The following is a 23,318-nucleotide window of genomic DNA, read 5'->3' as shown; positions in this document are numbered from 1 at the left end:
CTGGCCGCCCGCTGGGTGCGCACACACCGGGCCAGAACCTCGTGGGCTTCCTCGAACGGCCTCCCCAGCCCTGCGCCCAGCACCACACCTGCGCATAGAAGGTGCTCATTAAATAGGTACAGGATGAGTGAGGGAAAACCCAGGCACACAGCTTAGGCCTGTGATCACCTGTGCGTCTTTCCGGTGTTGCTAGCCCCACTCTGGCCCCGTCCAACCATGGCCAGGTCCAATCCACCCTACGGAGGCCCTGCTCCTAAATTACAGGTCCATTAGTACTCTGGCCCTGCTGTGCAAGGCCCCGCCCACTGACCCTCCCCAGCCCCAGCCTACCCCTACCTTGACACCCCTCGACTCCTTGCAAAGCCCCAACCCTGGATCTGGGCCCGACCCTCCTCTGGCTGGCAACACTACAGAGACCGCCCCAGGCTCCACCTCTGCCGGGAGCCCCCTACCTGGCCCTCTCCGTAAGGCTCCGCCCCGCCCCGCCCCACCCCACCTTGACTTCCGGCCTGGTTCCGCCCCGTGAAACCCTGCCCATGCTCCGCCCCGAACCGGGAGCTCTCGGCGAGACCCCGCCCCCTCCGCCTCAGCCTCGCCCCAGGCCCCGCCCCTTGGGCCCGTTCAGCTTTACAAGTCCCCGCCCCCAGGGCCACCCGGGCCACCGCCCCCACCGGGTCCCGCCCAGCTTTAGAAGCCCCTCCTCCCCCGGGGCCGCCCCGCCCCGCCCCTCGGGGCCCGCCCATTTGCAGAGTCCCGTCCCCAGGCGGCCCCCGCCCCGGCCAGGCTTACAAAGCCGCCCCGTCCCCCCCCCCGGCACCATCATTTGCATAACCCGCCCCCAGGACTGCCTCCGGCCCGGGCCCCCCGCCCCTCGGGTCCGCCCAGCTTTAGAAGGCCCCGCCCCCAGGGCCGCCCTGGGCCCTCCCCCTCCCGCGCCGCGCCCGCGCCGCCCGTTTCAGGCCGGTTGGCACCGGGCTAACAGCTGCGCCACGTCCGCCGCCCTGGCCACCCGCGGACCGCCGGCCCGGCCCGCGCAGGTGAGCGGCGGCGCTCCCGCTGCTGTGCGTCCCCCGGCGCCCGCGCACCCTCTCTGGACTCCGCCCAGCCTGAGGGTGTGAGGTCGCGGCGGCCGCGGCGGGGCGTCGCCCGAGGTTCGCGCGGGGCGGAGTCCAGTGGGGGAGCCGCAGCGCCCGGGGCCTTGTGGACCAAGGTCTCCCGTCCAGGGACGCTCCGGCGTCTGCGCCGCCGCCGCTGCGGGATGCTCGAGTCTTCTTGGTGAGCTGGACGTGGGAAGGAAGGGGAAGCCCGCACTGGGGGGCAGGGGCGTCTTCCTGCCCCCACATGAACTTGGAGTGGATTCTGCCCACCGAGGCGTTCCCCCGGGCCCATCTGCCCCCCGCTGGGTCTCCCCGGCCTCTGGGTCCCGCTTGGCTAAGCCTCGCTCACCCCGGGCCTCACTTTTCCTCATCTGGTGAATGGGCACTGGCCCGGCGCAGGCTCCCGGGAGCAATGGAACTGGCTCTGAGCCAGGTCCTCCCCGTCGGGGCCTGGGGACGCTGCTGACTCAGAGGCCAGCCCTGAAAGTTTCTGACTTCAGCAGGCAGCCCCAGCAGGGAGAGAAGCAGAGGAGAGAGGGGGGATCAGACCTGGGATGGGGGACGCTCCAGGTAGAGGGGGAGCCCAGAGGAGGCAGCTGAACAAGCGTGGACGGCCTGAGAAGTATGAGCTGAAACCAGAAGGGTGAGGAGGCGCCGGCCAGGCTTCGGGCAAAGCTACTCCCGGTGGCGGAAACAGCCTGTCAGGGGGCTCCGGGAGGGGGGAGCTGCTGCGTGCTTGCGGGGGGTGGAGGGTCACCTGGGGAGCTGCTGAGGGTCCCCTGGTTAGACTCAAGTTCCTGGCATGGGAGGGCAACGGTCAAGCATGAACTGGATGGTGGGAGCGTTCCAGGCTCCGTAGAAGGCGTGGTGTCCACCGCCATCTTCCCCATCGCAGCCTCAGACCTCTCTGAATAGCTTGGCCCTCAGATACACCCTTCCAGATCTAGCGTATAACCCTGGGGCCCCACTTAGTCAGTCAGCAAACACCGAGGGAGCACCTCAGTGGGCTGGGCATGCGTGTGGTGCGGGGATTGGGGCAGGAGCCGGTGCAGGACGACCAGGGAAGGGCTGGGTGTGGGCATGCCGGGAGAGGTGATGGGCTGGGGAGCAGCGGCCAGAGCGGGAACCCTTCCTCCTAGGGGTTGGGCTCTAATGCGGGAAGACGAGGCAGGTTGCCAGCTTGGGGGCTGCTGGATGTGAGGCCGTTGTAGGTTCGGGGGTCAGCGTGGGCCCCCCTGGGCCCAAGGACACAGCCAGTGGCTGGAACTTCAGAGCCCTGGGGCGGGGCAGCTGGTGGTCGTGGGAGGTGACAGTTTAGAGGGTCCACTCTCAGGCCGTGAGTCCCCAAGAGGGCAGAGAAGGGGACGATGGTCCAGCAAGGGCTGGGCCCCTGGTGTGACTTTGGGCCCTCTCCCCGCAGCCCCACCAGCATGGGCAGTCTTGCCTACCGAGAAGACTTCGAGGAGGAGAGGGACACAGGTGCGAGTCCTGAGTCCGGGCGAGGGGGCGAAGGGGCATATTACAAAGTGTAGTGGCTGAGGTGGGGGCACTGAGGAGGCTCCCTCAAACCCACACAACAGGCCCAGTGTAGGGCTCTTGTTGGGTTATAAATGGTCCCAAGCCTGATGACTGAATGCCAGATTGGGATTCAGGGCCTGCAGCCCATCACCTTGGAGCCCATCACTGGGCCTCAGTTTACCTCCTCTGTAGAAGGAATGGGTGTGAATGGGTCTCGCAGAGCCTGTTCTTGTAGCCTAGGGGTTGGCCCAGGCCAGGGCCCACTTCTCAGATTCCCTCTGGCTCCTGGCAGGCTTCCTGCAGGGGGGCGGGGGGAGGTGAGGGCTGCAGGGCCCATCCCGTTTGTTTCCCGGCTCCCCGGCCGTGCGCTGAGTGTCCCCAGTGCTGGGTCCCCTGGGGGCCGGTTAGCCCTCCGCTGGGGTGTCGTTAGCCTGTGTTTGTCCACGGCCCTGCACAATGCCCTGCTCGCTCCGGCTTCAGCATTCACCTGGGAGGTGAAAGCCAACAGCAGGACCTACAACAGCCAGTTCAAGAAGAACAGCTTCCTGTGCTGGCAGAGGCAGAAGTATAAGGTGGGCAGCCCCGGTCTCACGGCTCCGGCCCCCCCACGTTAACCCTGAGGGCTGGAGCCCCGCCACTGTGATGAGTTCATAAGAACCCTTGACAGTGCAGTACGTCCATGGGGCTCTACCCCGAACCCGTTGCGTGTGTCTCACTCTAGGGAATACGGAGGCCGTGGCTCGGCCCCGTGGGTCTTCGCACCCAGTGGGGCTCAGAAATGCCAGCTTAAGGCTTGGCATTCAGTGAGCGCTCAGTAAACTTGGGCTCGAGACCTTGCATTCAGCAGGTGTTCAGTCAATGCTGGTGGCGGCCAGAGGGCAGGAAGGGTAGGTGGGGGGCCCCCTGGCCTGGGCTGCAATGCTGTGCCGGCTTTCGTTCCAGAGCAATGTCATCTACACTGCCAAGTACAATGTCTTCTCCTTCTTGCCCCTGAACCTGTATGAGCAGTTCTGCCGCATCTCCAACCTCTACTTCCTTTTTATCATCATTCTCCAGGTGTGGCAGGGTGGGGGCCACCCCAGGGGTCAGCCCCTGCCCACAGTGCCTTCTCCAGGGGCCCTCCCTGACATCCCTTGCCCCAGGGTGCTGTAGACCCAGGGCAGTTGAACTGTGCTCTAGTCTGTGTGCTTAGTGGGTCAGTGTCTGGCTCCCACACTCATCGCTGGGGCCCTGCTGCCCAGCGCAGGGCCTGGCACAGAGGAGGTGCTCAATATGTTGAACGATGAAGGTGCATGCACGGCTCATTCAGGTCCAAGGAGCTGACCCCAGAGGGCAAGGAGGAAGCAGGGGTCAAGAGCATGTTCTCAGAACCTGCCGGGCCACTTCTCACTGCCTGCGTGGTCTGGACATGGGCACCTCCCTCCCTCAGCGGGGGGGGGGGGGGCATTTTCCAGAGCACCCTGACCCTCACCCAGCATCTCATTCTGTTCTGAGTAAAGATCCAATAAAAACTTACTGAGCACCTACTGCGTGCGGGTCCTATGCTAGGCATCGGGGACCTGGCAGTGACCTTGACACCTGTTTTCAGGTGGCTTGGGGACCGGTGGGGTGACATCACACCATGTGGTGGGCACCAGTGATGGGCACAGGGACTCCCCACCCAGGCTGGTCTGTGGGCCACTGGAGGAGGTGATGGGGAGGAGCAGGGTTACTGGGAGGGGAACAGTGAGCGTGAAGGCCCCGAGGAGGGAACAGCTCAGGCTGAGAGGGCTTCCTGGAGGAGGTGACATGGGAGCTGGGCATGGAAGGGATGCTGGGGGGAAGTTCTGGAGCAGGACCAGTCCTGAGGTTTGGCCCTGGGCTGAGGTGGTCAGCAGGTGGACCCAGGAAGCCAGGGTGGAAGGCTGGGGGTGCTTGGTGGGAGGGCGGGGGGAGGCGGTCAGGGTGGTGCCTGGGGGACGGACTGGCATGACCCACCCGCCACGTCAGGGTTTCCCCGAGATCTCCACGCTGCCCTGGTTCACTCTCTTTGCCCCGCTTATGTGCCTCCTCATCATCCGGGCCACCCGAGACCTGGTGGATGACATCGTAAGTGTGGTTGGGGGGTGCGTGGCGCGGGGGCAGGTGTGGGGGGAGGGCACTCACACGGGTGGAAGCAGCATCTGCCTCCTGCTGCTGACACCGCGTGCTCTGGACAGACGCCCGTGTGGACAGCTTGCTCTGCACCTGGGCCCTTACCTGGGGGGCCTGGGGGCCTGGCTGGGGGTGGGGCCGCCCCTCTGACCCGCCCCCCCGTCAGCCCAGGGGCGACACAGAAGTGACAGGATCGTCAACAACAGGCCGTGCCAGATCCTGGTGGGGAGGAGGTGAGGCCCGTGGCCCCGAGGGTGGTGGTGGGGGGGCGCGACAGGGAGGAGTACCTGGTTGGGTCCCATGGGACCTGGCCAGCCCTTCCTAAGTGGCTACTGTCTCCCAAGCCTGGGATGGGCCCTGCGGTGGGGGCGGAGGCTGAGGGTCTAAAGGGGCGGGGGGGGGGGGGCCTGGAAGGGACCAGGTAGTGGGGCGTCAGTGAAGGCCGGCCTTCTGGCAGGACCGGGGGCGGGCAGCTGCTGGTGGGAAGCCCTGCTCTTTGAGCTGGGGGTGGCCAAGGCTGGGCGTGGAGGGGTCCCCTCTCACACCCACCACCGCCCCCACCACTGTAGGTTCCTGTGGAAGAAATGGGCGAACCTGCGTGTGGGAGACGTGGTGTGTCTGCACAGAGACAACATCGTCCCGGTGAGCAGTGGCCGGCTCCAGGGGGAGGGCGGCTTCCTGCTCCTTTGCCTCTTGCCCGCCGGCAGTGCTGTTTCCTCGTGACCCCCCTCCCCACCCCAGGCCGACCTGCTCTTGCTGGCCAGCACGGAGCCCAGCAGTCTGTGCTACGTGGAGACCACAGACATTGACGGGTGAGCAGGGGCTCATCACTAGGGGTTTGGGGCTCTGGGTGCAAGACCTCCTCCAACGGCCGGAGGGTCGGCACAGCAAGCCCACTTGGACATTCTGGTCATTCGCCCCATGAACACTTGTGCGGCGCCTGCAAGCCAGCAGGGCCAGTAAGATTAGCCCCGAGCAAGGGACCCACCTTCACGCCGACATTCCTGGAGGCCCTGGTGTGCACCGCGTGCCGCCGCGCTGAACGCGGGAAGTGAGGCAAGGCCCTGCTCTCTGGGCCTCAGCCTCCTGGTTGGCAGCTGGTACACAGTAGGTGCTTAGCTCCCCATCTCATCACCAGGGAGACCAACTTGAAGTTCAGGCAGGCCCCGCTGGTCACCCACCTCCAGCTGACCAATATAAGGAGCATGGCTTCCTTCCAAGGTGAGAGGCAGCGGACCTGTTTGCCCCTCCTGGGCCTCCATCTGCCCCTCTGTGCAGTGGGTGCAAAAGTTCCCCACCTTGCTGGGCTTGGAGGACGGTTTTGGGGTGTCTAGGGGGTGTTGGGGGCCAGGACAGCCTTTAAGAGGTGGGCTTGCCCCGGGGCCTGTTTCACATCCTCTCAAACGACATAAGTGCCGGGGCGTTTCCTGTTGTCAACAATAGGAAGGGCAGCATTTTATCAGGCATTACGTCTTACTTGTAACGCACGGCCGCTGAAAGCCAAACACGTTTGGATGTTTAATCGAAAAGGCAGTCTGTGGACCTGGGCTAACGACCTACGTGTGGGAAAGCCCATGGGACAGGGAGTCCTTGACACTTCTTATTTTCTGCCTGGAAAGCAAGACATTTCGTACCTGTGGACACAGTTGGTGTTTGTCATGCCCCAGCCAGGGGATGCTTGATTTTTTTCCTGGCTTGTTGCAAAGGCACATTACTCTAATGGGTCCTGGAGCAGAATCTGTGTCCTGTGCTGGTTTCCTGTCTGCCACGATTTCCAAGGAAAAGCCCGGCTTGTGTGGAGGGCGGCCGCACTGGTCCCGACACCTCCCTCTAGGCCTCCACCTGCCCCCGCTGCCCCAGGGCTCCTGCAAGGCTTGGCCCCATCAGAGGAGACTGGGTTGGAGAGGTGACGGGAGGCGCAGGCTTGCCCCTTGGCTCCCCTGCCCCCGCTCCAGGCCTGCCATTTCTACGTTCGGGACAAACTCAGGCTTTCAGTGCTGGAGCAGGCCTGTGGCCCCCCGGCTTGCTCCCTCCCAGGGTCCCAGCCCACACCTCATTGTCATTTTCACCCTGCCCTGGGCCAGCCTTTGATCCCGAGTGTAGTTTCTCAAACAGAAGTGGGGCTGGAGATACCCACTCACTGTGCGCAGTGGTGGCAGAAAGACCCTCTCCCACCACCTTCTAGAACACTCTGCAGTGCCCTGTATTTGTCCCCTGTGGTTGCACGGTGCTGGATGTAGGTGTCCTTTCCTTCTTCCCCTCCTCAAAGGTTTATTGAGCACCTATTGTATGCCAGGGGCTGGGCTGGGCTCTGGGGCCTCAGTGTGACCGAGACGAGGCTGGCGCCTTCTCCCACGGAGCTCACAGACATCAGTGACACCAAGCCCCGAATAAATGTCCAGTGACGTCCCGGGGTCATACCCATGAGCAGGGGGGCTCCTTGGGGAGGGCTTGTCTGAGGAGCTGTGAGTCCCGTGGGGCAAGTGTGGGGCGGTGCAGGCCCCATGATGGCGGCCCCCAGGCCTGGAGAGGGTGGCCCCAGCCCAGCCAAGCCCTTGGCTCCCTGACCGCCCACTGGCCCACAGGCAAGGTGGTGTGCGAGGAGCCCAACAGCCGGCTGCACCACTTTGTGGGGTGCTTGGAGTGGGACGGCAGGAAGCACCCCCTGGACAGCGGCAATGTGCTTCTGCGCGGCTGCAGGGTCCGGAACACGGACGCCTGCTACGGGATGGTCATCTATGCCGGTACGGCCACCAGGCTGTGCGGGGGGCGGTGGGGGCTCCGCAGTCACAGGCAGGAGGTGGAGGCCAGGCCCGGTGGAGCCAGCGCCCTCGTTGCGGCTGAAGAAGGGAGTGTTGTGTGCCGGTGGACGGACGGGGGGGCGGCTGGGGGGGGGCGGCGAGCAGATGGACGGGCGGAGGGGTGAGTGGACGCAAACCCTGCAGGTTTCGACACCAAGATCATGAAGAACTGTGGTAAGATCCATCTGAAAAGAACCAAGATAGACCATCTGATGAACAGGCTGGTGATGCTGGTGAGGGGCCCCTGCCCTGGGCGCCTGGGGAGGGGGAGGGGGGAGGGGGGAGGGGGCTCCCCCGCTGTGCGGGCCCTGCAGCCTGATCCCAGGACAGGCCTGTGGGCCACCAAGATAGACCATCTGATGAACAGGCTGGTGATGCTGGTGAGGGGCCCCTGCCCTGGGCGCCTGGGGAGGGGGAGGGGGGAGGGGGGAGGGGGCTCCCCCGCTGTGCGGGCCCTGCAGCCTGATCCCAGGACAGGCCTGTGGGCCAGAGTCTTCCTGTAAGGTTAACGGTCAAGTAGGGATGTCCTCATGAAGTAAATGTTGATCTTGATGTGTTCCAGACGTGCAGGAGGCAATGAAATGCTCGCCTCCCTTCCACTGACAGTTAACAGTCCTTAACTTTTGGCTTAATTAACTTTATCTCTTTTGAAGTTATCGTAATAATAATTTAATAGCAGCCACAAGGCCTGACGAGAGCCGCCTGCAGGCCCCCCTCACCCCCCTGCACCCCCCCGCATCCCCTGGCCCCCAGCCCCCTCTGCTGAGCCCGTGGGCAGGGCTGGCTGGGGAGGGGGCCCTCCTCGCGGCTCTGCCGGTGGGTCCCCGGGGTGTCTGTGTGCCGCCTGGGGCTCCCCACCTGCGCGAGCTCCACCACCACCCTCCCTCCCCGCAGATCTTCGTGTCCCTGGTGCTGATCTCCATGGCACTGAGCTTCGGCTTCTGGTTCAAGGTGAAGGAGTTCAAGGCCAAGCACCACTACGTGTCCTCCAAGCACCTGTACAGCGCGGCCACCGAGACCTTCCTCATCTTCTGGGGCTTCCTCGTCCTGCTGAGCACCATGGTGCCCATGGCCATGTTCATCCTGTGAGTCAGGCCGCCCCCGCTGCCCCCACCCTTCCGTCAGAGTGGGGGGACCGGGTGTGACCTGGCGTGTGTTGCAGGGTCGAATTCATCTACCTGGGGAACAGCATCTTCATCAACTGGGATATGCAGATGTACTATGCACCGCAGGACGAGCCTGCCAAGGCGCGCAGCACCAGCCTCAACGACCAGCTGGGCCAGGTGGAGTACATCTTCTCGGACAAGACCGGCACCCTCACCCAGAACATCATGACCTTCAAGAAATGCTGCATCGGGGGTGTCATCTACGGTGGGTCCCCTGCCCCCCTGCAGCGCCCAGGAGCCTGCCCTGCCTCCGGGCCGGCGGAGCCGTGCTGGGGGCCTCGGGCGGGCTGCTGCGGACGCGGGTGTCAGCGGTCCTCACACCTGCCCCGCGGCGGGACAGGACTCTTCTTTGGGTTTTTACAAACCAACCTTCCGCATGGACACTCATCAACATTTCCAGATGTCACAGGAGAAGTCTTTCTTGGTTTCCTCCCAGTCGTTTGGAAACCGGAAAGCCTTTGTCAGCTCGGAGACCACACAAACAGTGGTGGGCGGGGCCTCATCCGTCCTTGTAGTGAACTAGGGCACGTGGAGACCAGGAGGTGAAAGAGGGCCCGCCCCGGGGGGGGGGGGTACGGGGGAGACAGGATGGGCGCATGCCCTCCTGGAAATTCCACCCCACCCCCAGCCGGGGCCCGAGGGGCGATAGGGAGCAGCAGGGTCTGTGGCGAATAGCATCTACCCCCAGCCGGGTCTTCTGATGTTTCTAGAAGGGCTGAGGACCCAGGTTTTTATGTGGAACCACCAATTTTTCCAAAGTAGGCAGCGAAGTCCCAGTTGTAAGAAGATAATCCTGAAGAGATCAAACACAGTGCTCGCTCTGTGGGGCTGAGTTCTGCCCTTGGCTGTCCTCTGGGACCCCCAGAGGCTGTGGCTGCATCTTGGCCTCCTTTGTGCGGAAGGCAGAGCTGAGGCTGGGGGTCCTTGGTTGCTTGGGGTGTCGGGCCCAGAGCCCCAGGCCCAGCTTGTCCGCTGTACCCAGTGGCCCCAGGATGCCTGACAGTGGGGATTAGGGGCTGTGGGATCCCCGTGGGTCCAGGAGAGCCGAGGCCTGATGGGGGGGTCTTTCCCCCAGGCCCGGATGAAGAGGAGGAGACCCCACATAAGGTGAGCCCTGGCCACCCTGCAGTGCTGGACGGTGCGGGGCAGGGGTGATCAGGGATGCGCCCGCAACCCACCTGCCCCTCACCCCGCCCCACAGGAGAACCCCTACCTCTGGAACAAATTTGCCGACGGGAAGTTTCTTTACCGCAACGCGAAGCTCATGCGCGCTGTCCGGGACAGTGAGGACGAGGTGGTGCAGGAGTTTTGGCGCCTCCTGGCCGTCTGCCACACCGTGATGGTGCAGGAGAAGGACAGTGAGTGCACCCACCCTCTCCCCGCCTGGGAGGGTGCTCAGGCCCCGGGGCCCCTGACACGCTCCCCTGGCCTTAGAGGTTGCCCAGCCCCATCACCAGGGCTCCTCTCACGTCCCAAGCCCTGCGTCTTCTGGATCTCGGGGCGTCCAGGCCTGTGACTCGAGATCTGTTCTTGCCGGGAGGGAGAGGCCCTTCCGACCGGGGCCCAAGCACCCACCTTCCTTTAGCGGGCTGAGAGGTCACACCAGCCCCGGAGACCACCACCCCGTAAATGTCTGCTGACTGTCTACTGGGTCCATTTCCTCCCCCGTGCTCTGGAGATAGAAGTGGGACCCGCTATAGATGAGTGGCGCGTCGTGATGGAGGGCAAGCTCCAGGGAAGGCGCCCACCCACCCCGTGGTTCCCTCCCTGACCAGACCAGCTGGTGTACCAGGCTGCATCCCCCGATGAGGAGGCGCTGGTCACGGCGGCCCGGAATTTTGGCTACGTGTTCCTGGCACGCACACAGGACAGCATCACAGTGATGGAGCTGGGGGAGGAACGGGTGTACCAGGTCTTGGCCATGATGGACTTCAACAGCATACGCAAGCGCATGTCAGTGCTGGGTAAGTGCCCGTGCAGGGGAGAGTGTGGTGGGCTGGCAGGGTAGAGCGTGTGGGCAGCCAGGCCTCTCCCCCTGCAGTCCGCAACCCCGAGGGCTCCATCTACCTCTACACCAAGGGCGCCGACGTGGTCATCTTTGAACGCTTGCACAAGAAAGGCATGAAAGAGTGGACCACAGAGGAGGCCTTGGCTGTGAGTCCCTGTGGGAGGAGAGGCTGTGGGGTGCAGGGGGCAGGAGGTGAGGGCACAGGGACAGGGAGGCGGGAAGAGGAGGAGACTGTGCAGAGAAAGGGCACGCACCAAGGCTGGCCATGTACAGTTGTCCAGGTTGTGCACTGCACAACCCCCCGTGTGTGCGGCGTCTGTGCGCGCACACACACACCCACACACACACACGGCTGGGAAGGAGCTGAACTCTAAGCTGTTTCTGTTCAGAGGGGACATCTTTTTCTAAGTCACACAAGGATACCCTGTGGTTGGACTTTCGCCCCGGACTCTGTCCCCCTTCTCCTAGCCAGGCTTGGGTTCTAAGACGTGTTCAGCCCCCCTTGCCTCAAGTCTTTTGCTCCATGGGTGACGCCCAAACTCCTCCACCCAGCTGTTGAGGCTCTGTCTGTCTCCTACTGGTCTCTCTAGCCTGGTATCTCCTTGCCCCCAGGGGATTGCCCAGGATCCCAATTTCTGGCTTGCAATTTGCCCCATGCTCAGATGATGCCTCAAGACCTTTGCACATATAATCCCTCTGCTTGGAACTCCTTCCTCCACTCTGTCACTCAGGATCTTCTAGCTCTCAAGCCTCAGATGCAAGATCACCTCCAGGGAGATTTTCCTGCCCCAGTCATAACATAGGGCTGTCATGTCATGTCCGGTGTCCTCTCTCTGGCCTAGCCCTGACCCTATAGGGCTTCCTAAGGGCTTTGCTAGGTCTCCAGCATCACCTAGCCCAGGGGCCAATGGGGGTGTTTATGGAAAGAAAGTCCTGTGTCCCTCCACTTGGAGCTTCCCACAGTACCCTGCTCTGCTGGGAGTGGGGGGTGGTGTGGAACTCTGCTGGAGGAGGGAGTTGGGGGGCAGGCCTCTGATCTCTGACTCTGAGCTGGGGAAATGCATACAGAATAATGACACGGAGTGCAGGAGCTCGGCAAGATGGCTTGGCTCAACTGCCTTGTAGAACAAATAGGTAAAATGAGGCATAAGAGCAGCGAAGGCCTGTCTGGTTCTTTGGATGTGCAAGGAGCCCCTGTTGTGCCCAAGCCCGGCCTCTCAGACCCACCTCCAGTCAAGAACAAAAGCGAGACCTGGGGCTGGGCACTGGGGCAAAAAACCTGGGGCAGGGTGGGGGGTGGGTAGGCAGAAAGTAAGGAGCCATGAGGAGTACCTTCCTTGGGGTGTCCCAGAGGTGAGCGGGTGTTCTCCTGGGGGGCCTGGAGACCGAGTCCCACATGATCCTTTCTGTTCCCGCCCACCCCCAAGAGGCCCTTTGAGAAGTGAGGCAGAGTGTTCGGTCCAGACATTCCTAAGTCAAGGGACCAGAGGGAGGGTCAGGGGCTGCAGGGGCCCTGACTGGGGAAGGGAGGGTCTTTGGAACAGGTAGAAGGTGCCATGCGAAGCGAAGGGAGGTGGTCCTGGCAGAAGGAAGGGCAGGGGCAGAGGTGTGGAGGCCAGACAGAGCCGAGCATTGGCGGGGGGGGTGGGGGGCTAGGCGGTGGTCGGGGGTCAAGGTTTGGGGGATCCAAGTGGGGAGAAGGGCTGGAGGAGCGTCAGGGAGGCAGGGTGGTTGGTGACAGGGTGGTGCCAGGACCCACCCACCCGGCCCCCCCGCCAGTGCTTTGCTCAGCAGACCCTGCGGACCCTGTGCCTGGCCTACAAGGAGGTGGACGAGGGTGTGTACCAGGAGTGGTGTCAGCGGCACCAGGAGGCCAGCATCCTGCTGCAGAACCGGGCCCACGCCCTGCATCAGGTGTACGAGGAGATGGAGCAGGGCCTCCAGGTGTGCAGAGCACGGAGGGCCGGGGCCCCGGCCCCCCCCACCTCTGCCAGGGAGCCGAGTCCCCACTCAGTCTGCCTCCTGCCCCCTGCCCCCCACCCCTAGCTGCTGGGAGCCACGGCCATTGAGGACAGACTCCAGGACGGCGTCTGCGACACGATCAAGTGTCTCAAGCAGGGGAGGATCAAAGTGTGGGTACTCACAGGGGATAAGCAAGGTGGGTCCCAGGGCGGCCACGCCCAGTGCAGAGAGAGGGGGATGGGTGGGGGAGAGCTCCTCACCGGCCTGGAGCGCCACCGACAGCCTGCCCCGCTTGCCGGGGCTCGGCATTGCCCTCCACCTCGTCCCGGGAAGGGAGAAATGGGAACAACTCAAAATGCTGGGGCCCCCCCACCCCCCCGACACCTCCTTGGGGCGGGGTTGGCACTGTGCTGAGCACTTCCTGAGCGTTTGGCCCTTGTTACCCCTGTGTGATGGCTGGGCCAGGCAGAGCTCCGAGGACTCTGGGGCGCGTGCTGGAGGTTGCCCAGGGACTTGGGCCCTGCGAGCCCCGGATCTCCTCCTTTCCCCTGCGGGTTCTTTGGGGCCCGCTAGCCGTGTGTCCCAGCAGGGCTGCATTAGGACTTACGTGCACGCCGGGCGTATACGCACAAAATACTTAAAATGACATTTTGCCGCTGACAAATATCCAAGCTGGATTATCTTTTTTCTTTTTGTTCTTCTGATTTTAAAAGAAATCAAATCATTTTTGTGGGTTCGCAGAAGTGCCCATGGGGCCTAGGCCATGTGCCATGTCCAATGACCCCTTGGCCGTGGCCCCCAGCCTCCCTTCCTCCAGGAGCCTCACTGGCCAGAGGGCCAAAGTGGGGGCCCTTTTGCTCAGAGCTGCCGCCAAAAAATCAGGGCTGGCTGTCATTGGCTGGCCCGAGTCACATGCCTTATTCTGACCCAATCCTCACGGCCAGGGGGCGGGGCATGCTGATGTGATTGTGGGGGCCTGGGTCTACACCACAGGGTGGGCGTGGCCCCCGCGGGGGGCGGGGCTGCCGCCGTGTTGAACTGGGCTGGTTTGCAGAGACAGCGGTGAACATCGGTTTTGCGTGCCATCTGCTCTCGGAGAGCATGCTCATTCTGGAGGAGAAGGATATCGTGTAAGGGGGGAGGGGCGGGGGTTGCAGGGGCCCTGACTGGGGAAGGGAGAAGGAGATCGTGTAAGGGGGGGAGGGGCGCGGGTCCCACCCGTGGCCTAAGAGTGGCTCCCGGGGTCTGCAGAGGGCCCTGAGTCTCTGCCTGGCTGGACTCCCACAGGGGGGGCCCAGGTCCAGCCGGGAGGGGGGTGGAGGGAAGCCTGTGCCCGCCGGCGCGGCTGAGCCGCTCGCGCTGGGCCCCCACAGTCGCATCCTGGAAGCCTACTGGGAGACCAACAACAACGAGCCGGGTGGCAAGGGCCGTCGGAAGAAGCGGTTCCTGCCGCAGGTCAAGATGGCCATGGTCATTAGCGGGGAGTTCCTGGTCAGTGCCCGCTCAGGGCCGCCGGCAGAGCCCCTGGTACTGGGGAGGGGGCTGGGAGGAGCAGCAGAGAGACGGTTCTTGGAGGGGCCGGAGCAAGGGAGGGTCGCGGTCAAGTCCAGCCTGGCGCTGGGACGCGAGGCCTGGGAGGAGGGGCCGGCTGGGGCGCTCCCGGAGCGGAGGCGTGCGCACAGAGTGATGCGCCCCCCTGCCCCCGGTGGCCAGGACCAGCTGCTGCTGTCCCTGCGCAAGGAGCCCCGGGCGCTGGTCCACAAGGTGACCATGGACGGGGACGAGTCCTGGCAGGAGCCCGACGAGCAGAAGACGGACTTCCTGCGGGCGCGGCGCATATCCCTGATGTGGCGGACGCTCGGCATCCAGCTGAGGAGCACGGGCTTGGCGCCGCAGGTCACGGACTCCCACACCAGCGAGAGCCCCGAGGTGCGGCGGGAGCGGGCCTTCGTGGAGCTGGCCTCCCGGTGCCAAGCGGTCATCTGCTGCCGGGTGACGCCCAAGCAGAAGGCTTTGATCGTGGCGCTGGTTAAGAAATACCAGCGCGTGGTGACCCTGGCCATCGGGGACGGCGCCAACGACATCAACATGATCAAGAGTGGGTGGTGGGCAGCAGGTGGGGGGGGGGCGGGCAGCTGGCTGGGGGCGGCCCCGGGCTGACAGGCTGCGTGTCCCCCGCAGCTGCGGACATCGGCGTGGGGCTGGCGGGTCAGGAGGGCATGCAGGCGGTGCAGAACAGCGACTACGTGCTGGCCCAGTTCTGCTTCCTGAAGCGGCTGCTGCTGGTGCACGGGCGCTGGTCCTACATGCGCGTCTGCAAGTTCCTGCGCTACTTCATCTACAAGTCGGTGGCCTGCATGATGGTCCAGATCTGGTTCGCCTTCTACAGCGGCTTCTCCGCCCAGGTGTGCTCCGAAACCTCCGCGAGCGAGGGCGGCCACTCCCAGCCGCGGTGCCCGGCGTTCTCAGGGATACCTGGCGCATTGGAGCTCTAGTGAGGGCAGGACGGATGTCCGACGTCCGTCCTTCCAGTGGGCAAAAGGGGAGAGCGAGGAGTCCAGAGAAGAGAAATCTGGGGAGCCGGGTCCCCGACTACAGGGCTCTAGGCAGTGGCACGGCAAGGATGAGAGGTGCTCTCTGGAGCTCCACGGGGGTCCCAGGCACTGATTTTTCCCTGCGCAGAAGGAAATCGTCTGCGAATAGCCAGCTGTGGGAGGGAGTGAGGCCCCTCTCCCTGAAACCCAGGGGTTTGTGGGGCAGCTTTACAGAGGCGCCCTAGAAAAATGTATATCGTTTGTTCCTTGTGCTTTTTATTTGTGGATATTTTTCAGAGGTTTCTGTAAGCGGAATTGTTTTCTTCATTTGCTTTGGGGATTGTTCCTTGCTGGTGTATAGAAACACGAGTGAGTTTTTGAGTTTTGGTCTGTGCCCTGTAACTTTGCGGAATCTGTTTATTGGCCCTAGTAGCTTTCTTGTGGGTCCTTTTGGGATTTTTCTGCATATAGATTTATGTCCTCTGCAAAGGGAGAGGTTTTCTTCTTCCTTTTCTATTTCAATAGCGTTTATTTCTTTTTCTTTCCTGATGGCTCTGGCTAGGACTTCCAGCGCAATGTTGAATAACCGTGTTGAAAGCAGGCTTCCTGTTTTGTTCTGGATCTTCGCAGGACAGCATTTAGGTGTTGTTGTCGTTTCCACATTTGTTAACTGGAAGAACTGTTGCTTCTCCTCTATTTATTTATTCAATATTTATTTCTATCAGTGTAGGCTCATGGGTATTTATTTTACTGTACCCTTTGTTGCTCAGATTGTCCCTGATTTGTCCCTTTTGACATGTGCCCGCTCCTCTCTGAGCACACCCCCACTTTCTAGTGCTGTAGGAGGCTCCATGCTCGTTTTGTATTTCCCCTGCGGCCGCTCTGGAATCAGCCATTCCTGTAAGGAGTCCTGGCTCTTGGTAGTTAGACACCAAGCTCTAAGTGCCAGCTGTGCTCACAGGGATGCTACTGGATTCCTCCCTCAGTTGACAAGAGCTGCAAACTGTACATGTACTAACCCCGTAGAGACACACATCTGTATCCGTGTCTGTCGGGCCTTGTCTCTATGTTTGTGGATATGAAAAACTATGAGTTCACAGCAGTCCATCTGATTCCAGTCCCACGGGACAAGGCTCAGCTTAGCCTTTTCCATGTGCTCATTTGTGAGTCTTTTCTCCAACGGTGAGAAACTTCATTCTTGTAAAATTTCTTATTTTTAACTTTTTCGCTCAATACCAGGATGCACATAAGGTGGTTTTCAGAGCTGATGCTCATGTTCTGTTAACTGGATTGGATTCATCATCAGGAGACCTACTTGCCTGTGAGGGCTCTTCCACATAGTGATCCCCCTAAACCTAAAATGACCCAAACCCCCCACATTCTCCTATAGCCATTTTCCCTCCTGTATTTCTACATTGAAGCCATCCCATTAAAACAAGGACTCAGAGGTGCAGTTTTGCAATAGTTGGACCCCGCTTTTCCTCTCTGCCTTTTATCTTCCAGCCTTCATCAAGCCTCCCGTAGCCCACCCTGGTTTAGCACCAACCTTCATTAGAACTTGACCTCCCCGCTCACCTGGAAGCCTCCCCAGGGGTCCAGTTAGTTTGGGTGGGGCTCCTCGGGTAAAGACTTGTTTCTCTCTTTGGCCACTGGCCGGCTGAAGGCTGACCGCGCCCCCCCCCCCCCCCCCCCGTCTCCCCGTCTCCTCCCCACCAGCCTCTGTATGAAGGCTGGTTCCTGGGCTTCTTCAACCTGCTCTACAGCACACTCCCCGTTCTGTACATCGGTCTCTTTGAGCAGGTGAGCAGACCCAGGCCTTGTCTCCTCCTTCCCTGGAGGTGCTCCCATGTCTGCCCTGCAATTCCCCACCCTGGGGGGCCTGGCATGGGGGTGGGGCTGTCCCCAACTCCCCACCTGGTCCCAAGAGCCTGCCACTCCCTCCCATGCCCCACCCCCAGGACGTGAGTGCCGAGCGGAGCCTGGAGCTGCCCGAGCTGTATGTCGCAGGCCAGAAGGACGAGCTCTTTAACTACTGGGTCTTTCTCCAGGCCCTCGCCCACGGCACGGTCACCTCCCTGGTCAACTTCTTCGTGACCCTGTGGGTCAGCCACGACTCGGCTGGGCCTGTCAGCTTCAGCGACTATCAGTCTTTCGCTGTGGTTGTGGCCATGTCGGGCCTGCTGTCCATCACCATGGAGGTAGGCAGGGCCGCCAGCCTGTCCCGCCCCAGGGGGGCCTTGGACACGAGCCACTGAGGTGTCCCCGCTCAGTGACCCTGCCGGGGGGCCTTAGCAGGTGGCCTTCGTGGACCTGGGGACTCAGCCCCCACCCAGTTCCATGGAGCCTCGGGGTTCCTGGCACCACCCTGGCCTAAGCCCCCCTCCCCCTTCAGGTCATACTCACCATCAGGTACTGGACGGTCCTGTCTGTGCTGGCCGTTTTCCTCAGTCTCTGCTTCTACATGGTTGCAACTTGGGCCAGCCAGAGTTTCTGGCTCTTCCAAATCTCACCCAAGACCTTCCCATTTCTGTGTGAGCCCCCAGCAGGGAACGGGGTGGCGGGCCCTGGAGAGGGGTGTATCCACGCCAGAGTGCCCGCGGTGCCCCCTCCGAGCCTCTGTGTTCTCAGCTGTGCAGGGGTGCCATGCAGGGGGGCTGGTGCCTTCTGGGCATCTGCACAAAGGTGTCCTGGGGGCAGAGGGAGGGGTGGGAGTTCGGGTGTCAGGAGGAGGGGGCACCCAGCAGACCCTGAGGAGGCTCCACCTGGGGCCGAGCTGTGACTCTGACCTGTCACCAGATGTTGACTGCAACGTTCTGTCACACCCCTCCATCCTGCTGGTCGTGCTGCTGAATGTGTCACTAAACACCCTGCCAGCACTGGCTCTGCGTGTCATTTGCCAAGCGCTCAAGAAGGCAGGCCCCAAGGTGAGGGGGCTGGGGTCCCCATCCCACACTCCTGGGACCCCCTCAGCCGGAGCCTGTGCTGGGAGCAGAAACTCCAAGACACAGGGCTGGGGGTGGGAGGAATGGAGACCCAGGCACACCCCAGTGCCCTCAGGGGGACCAAATAACAGGCCCCAGGGTCCACCCCCAGATGTTCGGGGCTTGGGGGTCCGGATGACAGAGCAACTCGGAAATGGTTCAGGGAAGTGAAGGGACCTAGAAGCACCCCAAGTGTCCACTGAAGGATGAACTGGTAAACACAGTGGGGTGCATCCCCACGCGGGAACAGGCTCCAGCCTCAGGAAGGAAGGGACCCCGACCCCTGCCACGACTCGGAGGGACCCCCGAGGACACCGGGCTCAGTGAGAGGAGCCAGACCCGGAAGGACACATCCCGCAGGACCCCACTCCCAGGAGGTCCCCAGAGGAGTCCCGTCCCCACAGACAGAGAGGAGAGGGTGGGAGCCGGGGCGGGGGGTGGGGACAGAGTCTCCGTGGGGGGAGACGGAACGTTCTGGAGACGGAGGGTGGGGTGGCTGCAGGACCGAGTGAGTGGGCTTCGTGCCGCGGAGCTGTGCACTTAGAGATGATTAATATGGTACATTTTGTGTTATGCATATTCTACTACAATGAAAACAACCCAAACCTAGAAGGGAGGGTTGCAGCTGGGATGGGCCCTAGAATTGACTGGAATAATGGACCAAGACATGGCCAGAAACCTGCCACCTTCGGCCCCGCGGGCTGGACACATGGCTGTCCCAGGTGCGCCTGGCCTGGCTTTGCCACCAGAGGGCACCCAAGGCCCCTGGTGGCTGGTCGGGGTTAGGTCCCAGGGAAGGACGCATGGGTTGGTCCAAAATCAGTCTCAGAGAGGACTCTTAATTCGCGCAACTCGGGTAGGGAAGGGTCAGTCGGTGGTGGCCAAGGAAGGGCTCTGAATGGTGCCCGCTGGGGGCAGGTGAGCCGACAGCAGCCCACGGGGCGGCGCGGGAGCCTGGTGACCTTGGCTCTCCTCTTTGCCCTGCAGGAGGTGGAGGAGGCCCCAAGTGAGGAGATCATCACGGTGGAGCCCGGGCGTTACCTGCACCGGGGGTCGCGCGGCCGGCGCTCCAGCTATGCCTTCTCCCACCGCGAGGGCTACGCGGAACTCATCACGCAGGGCACCATTCTGCGGAAGGCACCGGGGGTCAACAGCGACATGCTGGTTGACCACACAATCCCATCTGAAGAAGAGCTGTCCCCGGGCATGAAGGAGTCATTCCGCTTCTCCAGGAAGATGTCCCTGCTGGGGAAGAAGAGGCACCAGCACCAGGGCAAGGTGTCCTCGGAGGAGATGTCGCCGGCCTGCGCGGTGAGCTCGACGGCCACGGCGGGCAGGCTGTGCTCCCAGGAGTCGCTGCCGAGGAAGCAGGAAAGCGAGCCGCTGCCTTCGGGGAGCGCGGCGCAGCCCTGGGGCCAGCCGTCTGGGCAGAGCCAGCCGGCGCCGCTGGAGGAGAAGCGGTCCGCATGGAGGTCCCCTCTCCTTTCCTGGAAGAGCCGGCCCTACAGTCGGCAGAAGGTGCAGCCGCCCAGGGAGGGCACGGCGCCGCTGCGCAGCCAGACCCTCCCCGCCGTGGGGCCGACCGCACCCCCACCCACGGGAGAGCCCTCCGCGGACGGGCCCTCCCGCCCGGGGAGGAGGCTGTCGTCCCTGTAGGGGCTGCCGGTGCCCCGGGGCCGTGCACCTGCTCGCCCGGGGCCGCCCCCGGAAGACGAGGCTCGGTGTCCTTTTCTTTTGCGAATAAACCAGGGTCCACCTTCCCCCTGTGCTCCTCGAGGCTCCTTCTTTTCCTAAACTAGGGCTGTCCTCGGTTTAGAAACCCACACACTGACCTCTAGTGACCGGGAGGGGGATTTGCAGGAAGAGCCCCCGCCCCCAGCCCTTCTTCAGCCCGCGCCGGCTCCCGGGGGCTCCCGGGGACTCCCGGGGGGGCCCTCCCAGGGCACTAGGTCAGGTCCAGCCCTGGCCCCTGCAGCCTCGTCCCCAGCCACGCTGCCCTGGTGGCTTCCCCTCAAAGGAGCCACCTTCCGCTCCAGGCGACTCCCCTCGCCGCCCGGTGCCCCATTCCTATCCCCCTGCACCGCCCCCCTTCCGCCAGCACACAAGTCCAGGTGAGTGAGTAGAAAATAATTTATTGGAGAAAAACAAAACAACAAATCCAGCACAGCAATGGTTAACAATGACGATTTTTTTTTTTTTTTTAACTTTTAAGCCTGTCACCTGAGGGTGGGAAGGAGAGGGCTTCTGTGCCCTCTAGCGTTTGAGGGGGGGGTGTCTCCCCAGAAAGCAGCCCTAGTGTCTAGTCTTGGTTAAACACTCAGGGCCACACGGCCACGTGGCCCTCCCTCATCCCTGGCTGCAGAGAATCCCCCCAAAGACCAGCCCTTGGGGGGCATGCCAGGGCCACCGCGGGGAGCCCAAGGGTCTTGGGGGGGGCCGGTGCGGCTCACCCTGCTTTGGTTACAGAAGTGGGATGGCCCAAATCCCAGGCAGTGCTGGGCTGGATGGGTGGGGAGGTCCTGGAATATGCCTCCCCCCCCTCCAGTCTGGGGCCTCTTTCCTTAAGGGTGAGGGGCTCCTTCCACTACCCCAACCCCCCCTTCCTGGGGCCAGTCTTGGAAGCTCCCACTAGCGGGAGCTCAGCAGAAGTGCAGTCAGAGGCGGGGATACTGCCCCAGAGCCCCCTTTCATGGATAGTTTTGGGGAGCTCTCTGTTCTCTAGGGTCCTGACATGGTTTGGGAGGGAGGGCTCCACAGATGTGCACCCCCGCCCTACATCCCAGGCCAGACAAAGGTTAAAGTCACATCCAGCCCAGGGCCAGGGAGGCTGAGGGTATGGGTGGAGCCTGGCTGAGTGCCTGCCTGGGGGCGGGGGTGTCTCAGGAGGGCCCTTGGGATCTCGGGAAGTTGGGGTACACCCTGGCCCCCACCACCCTGGGCGACAAGACTCGCGTTGGCTGATTGTCTCTCTCCTCTGAACAAGACACTTGGGAATTCATGCTCACGTGAAACCAGCTGGGTGGGGGTGGAGGGTCCGAGGTGGCAGCGACACCCACTTGCACCCAAGAACCAGGAGCAGGAGGCCCAGGATCCCCCACCCGGTTGGCACAGGCAGGTGGTGTGTGGGCACCGGGGGATCTGGGTGCGGAGCGTGGGTCTGGGTCTGGGTGCGGAGGCCCTGCGGCCTCCTCCACCTTCCTGGCAGCCCAAGGCCTCGTCCCCCGCCGGCCGCCGCCGCCGGACACAGATCCTTAGAAAGGGGGGGGGAGGAACACAGAGCAGGGAGAAGGAGCACCGACAGAACTCAGGCATGAAACACAACCATGCGACACGGAACCCCGGGGCTCTGACCCGGCCCGGCCCCCCCCGCCCCCCCACCTAGCACATTAGTCATGCATCAAATCAAATTCCATTGTCTTTTTTTTTTTTGATTTTTCTTACTTTTTTTCTTAAATTACATTAAATTACATTTGAACACAGAACACATAGAATAATAAATACTCTTATAAGACATGACTCCAAAAAACGAGGAACAGAACACGCCAGAAAACAGAAAGGTACACTCTCTCTCTCTTCCTGTCTTTCCTAAAGGACTCGTTTGAGTAAGAAATCTGTAAACGCCGGTCCTGCGCTCCTCACCTCTCACCCCCGCTGCCCTGCCCTTGGCCTCTGACCACCCGGTTCTCACTGCCCTGACATTCAATATGTCTCCCACGGAACTCTTCAAAGAAATGACATACCATCGTCTGCAAAATTATAATTTAACGGTATAAAGCTTCAAGTCACGTATTCCAAAAACTAGCTAAGGATTTTTTTTTTTATCACATAAACTATACATTAAATATTTTGAGGTATTTCAGAGAAAATTGTCAAAGGCTCGAAGGAGCTGTGCTGGAGGTGTCATTCCCTGCAAGGAGAATGGTCTTTGGTATGTGACAACCAGCTGGGTGTCAGGGAGAGCGGGGTGGGGCCCGGGGGGGGCACTGGGGGGGCCTGAGGGGGGGCTCAGGGCCCCTGGAGGGGCTGGACTGGAGCTGGTGTGTGTGTGTGTGTGTGTGTGTGTGTGTGTGTGTGTGTGTGTTTGAAAGGGACCCCGGGATCCAGGGATGCTTCTGTGACCTGGGCTGGTGGGGCTTGACCCGATCTGACCACAGGTCACCATAGCTAGAAAGTTCCACAACCAGAACAGTCCCAAGCCAGTTCCTAACTATCCATCAGGGGACAGAACAGAGACCTCTGGCCTCTGGTCCTTGGACCTTAAATGCTGGGCAGAGCAAGTGACTTACCCAGCAGGGGGTGTCCCAGAAGCCCTGTCCCCTGCAAGCAGGCGCCCTGTCCAATGGGCCAGGTGACCGTGAGAGGTGGAAGGAAGGAGTCTGGGCACCCAGACTCCAGCGCCCAGGCCCACCCCAGAAAGGACAGCAGGGCGTGGGGGGGCGAGGGGGGTGGTTCCTGAGCGGGAACAGGAACTCTCAGGATTCTGCCCCAACACCCAGAGGTTCTAGAAGTATCACTCAGATTGGTTGCTTAGGAAGCTGGGAGAATAGCGAGGCGACAAGGACAAGGGCACACTTCACACACATCTTTGGTTCCAGAAAAAGGCACTCATCGACCTCAGCACCCTCGCTCCCTCCCTCTCCTTCACTTCTCCCTGTCTCTCTCTCTCTCTCTCTCTCTCTCTGTCCCTCCCACCCCTCCCTCCCTCCCTCCCTCTCTCTCTCTCTGTCTCGCTCTCTGTCGTTGCTGGGGAGCGGGGCACACCTGGAGGGCGGGGCCGGGCAGGCCCTGGGCCACACCTGGTCCCAGGCGAGGGAATTCCAGCATCCAGCACAGGTCCTTGGGGGGAATCTTTGGTATCAGGCGTGATTTATCCAATCACAGACAAGAACGTTTGAGTGAGGTAGCCTTTACCTGGGGGAGGGGGCGGGGCATTTCACTAGAAATGTCTCTTGCATTCTCAAGGGGGGAGGGGTGACTACCTCCCTGGGAGGCAGTGGGTGCGCGGGGTTTTGGGGGGTGAGTTTCCTTCTAGCCTCCAGATCTTGAACCGTGGGCAAGGGGGGGTTCTCAGGATCCAGCTGCCGGCCAGCCTTGGAGGTCACCTTGGAGGTCACCAGG

General features: G+C 62.1%; 1 protein-coding gene across 11 annotated transcripts; it reads left to right on the top strand.

The window, feature by feature from the left end:
• The first annotated feature begins 947 nt into the window (after positions 1 to 947).
• Positions 948 to 19,951, top strand: ATP8B3 (ATPase phospholipid transporting 8B3). Of its 11 annotated transcripts, none has more exons than XM_027582224.2 (29): positions 948 to 1,275; positions 1,601 to 1,740; positions 2,518 to 2,576; positions 3,096 to 3,187; positions 3,558 to 3,671; positions 4,605 to 4,703; positions 4,920 to 4,981; positions 5,318 to 5,390; positions 5,490 to 5,560; positions 5,887 to 5,969; positions 7,334 to 7,492; positions 7,694 to 7,782; positions 8,501 to 8,634; positions 8,712 to 8,920; positions 9,791 to 9,822; positions 9,917 to 10,073; positions 10,491 to 10,679; positions 10,757 to 10,869; positions 12,503 to 12,667; positions 12,770 to 12,881; positions 13,740 to 13,815; positions 14,059 to 14,176; positions 14,399 to 14,783; positions 14,867 to 15,090; positions 16,936 to 17,019; positions 17,178 to 17,417; positions 17,612 to 17,750; positions 18,016 to 18,143; positions 19,188 to 19,951. In XM_027582224.2, the coding sequence occupies exons 2-29, from the start codon at positions 1,652 to 1,654 to the stop codon at positions 19,854 to 19,856; spliced, it is 4,164 nt and encodes a 1,387-aa protein (XP_027438025.1). In that variant the 5' UTR covers positions 948 to 1,275; positions 1,601 to 1,651; the 3' UTR covers positions 19,857 to 19,951. The 11 variants fall into 11 exon arrangements, with proteins under 11 accessions (XP_027438025.1, XP_027438024.1, XP_027438028.1 ...); XM_027582223.2 differs by having other exon boundaries at positions 8,444 to 8,634; positions 13,746 to 13,815; XM_027582227.2 differs by having other exon boundaries at positions 8,444 to 8,634; positions 17,268 to 17,417.
• The last annotated feature ends 3,367 nt before the right edge of the window (positions 19,952 to 23,318 follow it).

This window comes from Zalophus californianus, chromosome 1 (genome assembly GCF_009762305.2).
Source record: "Zalophus californianus isolate mZalCal1 chromosome 1, mZalCal1.pri.v2, whole genome shotgun sequence".
In the NCBI taxonomy this organism is placed as follows: Eukaryota; Metazoa; Chordata; class Mammalia; order Carnivora; family Otariidae; genus Zalophus; species Zalophus californianus.
The sequence above is the reverse complement of the archived record's forward strand: the minus strand, read 5'-3'. Positions and strand labels throughout refer to the sequence as shown.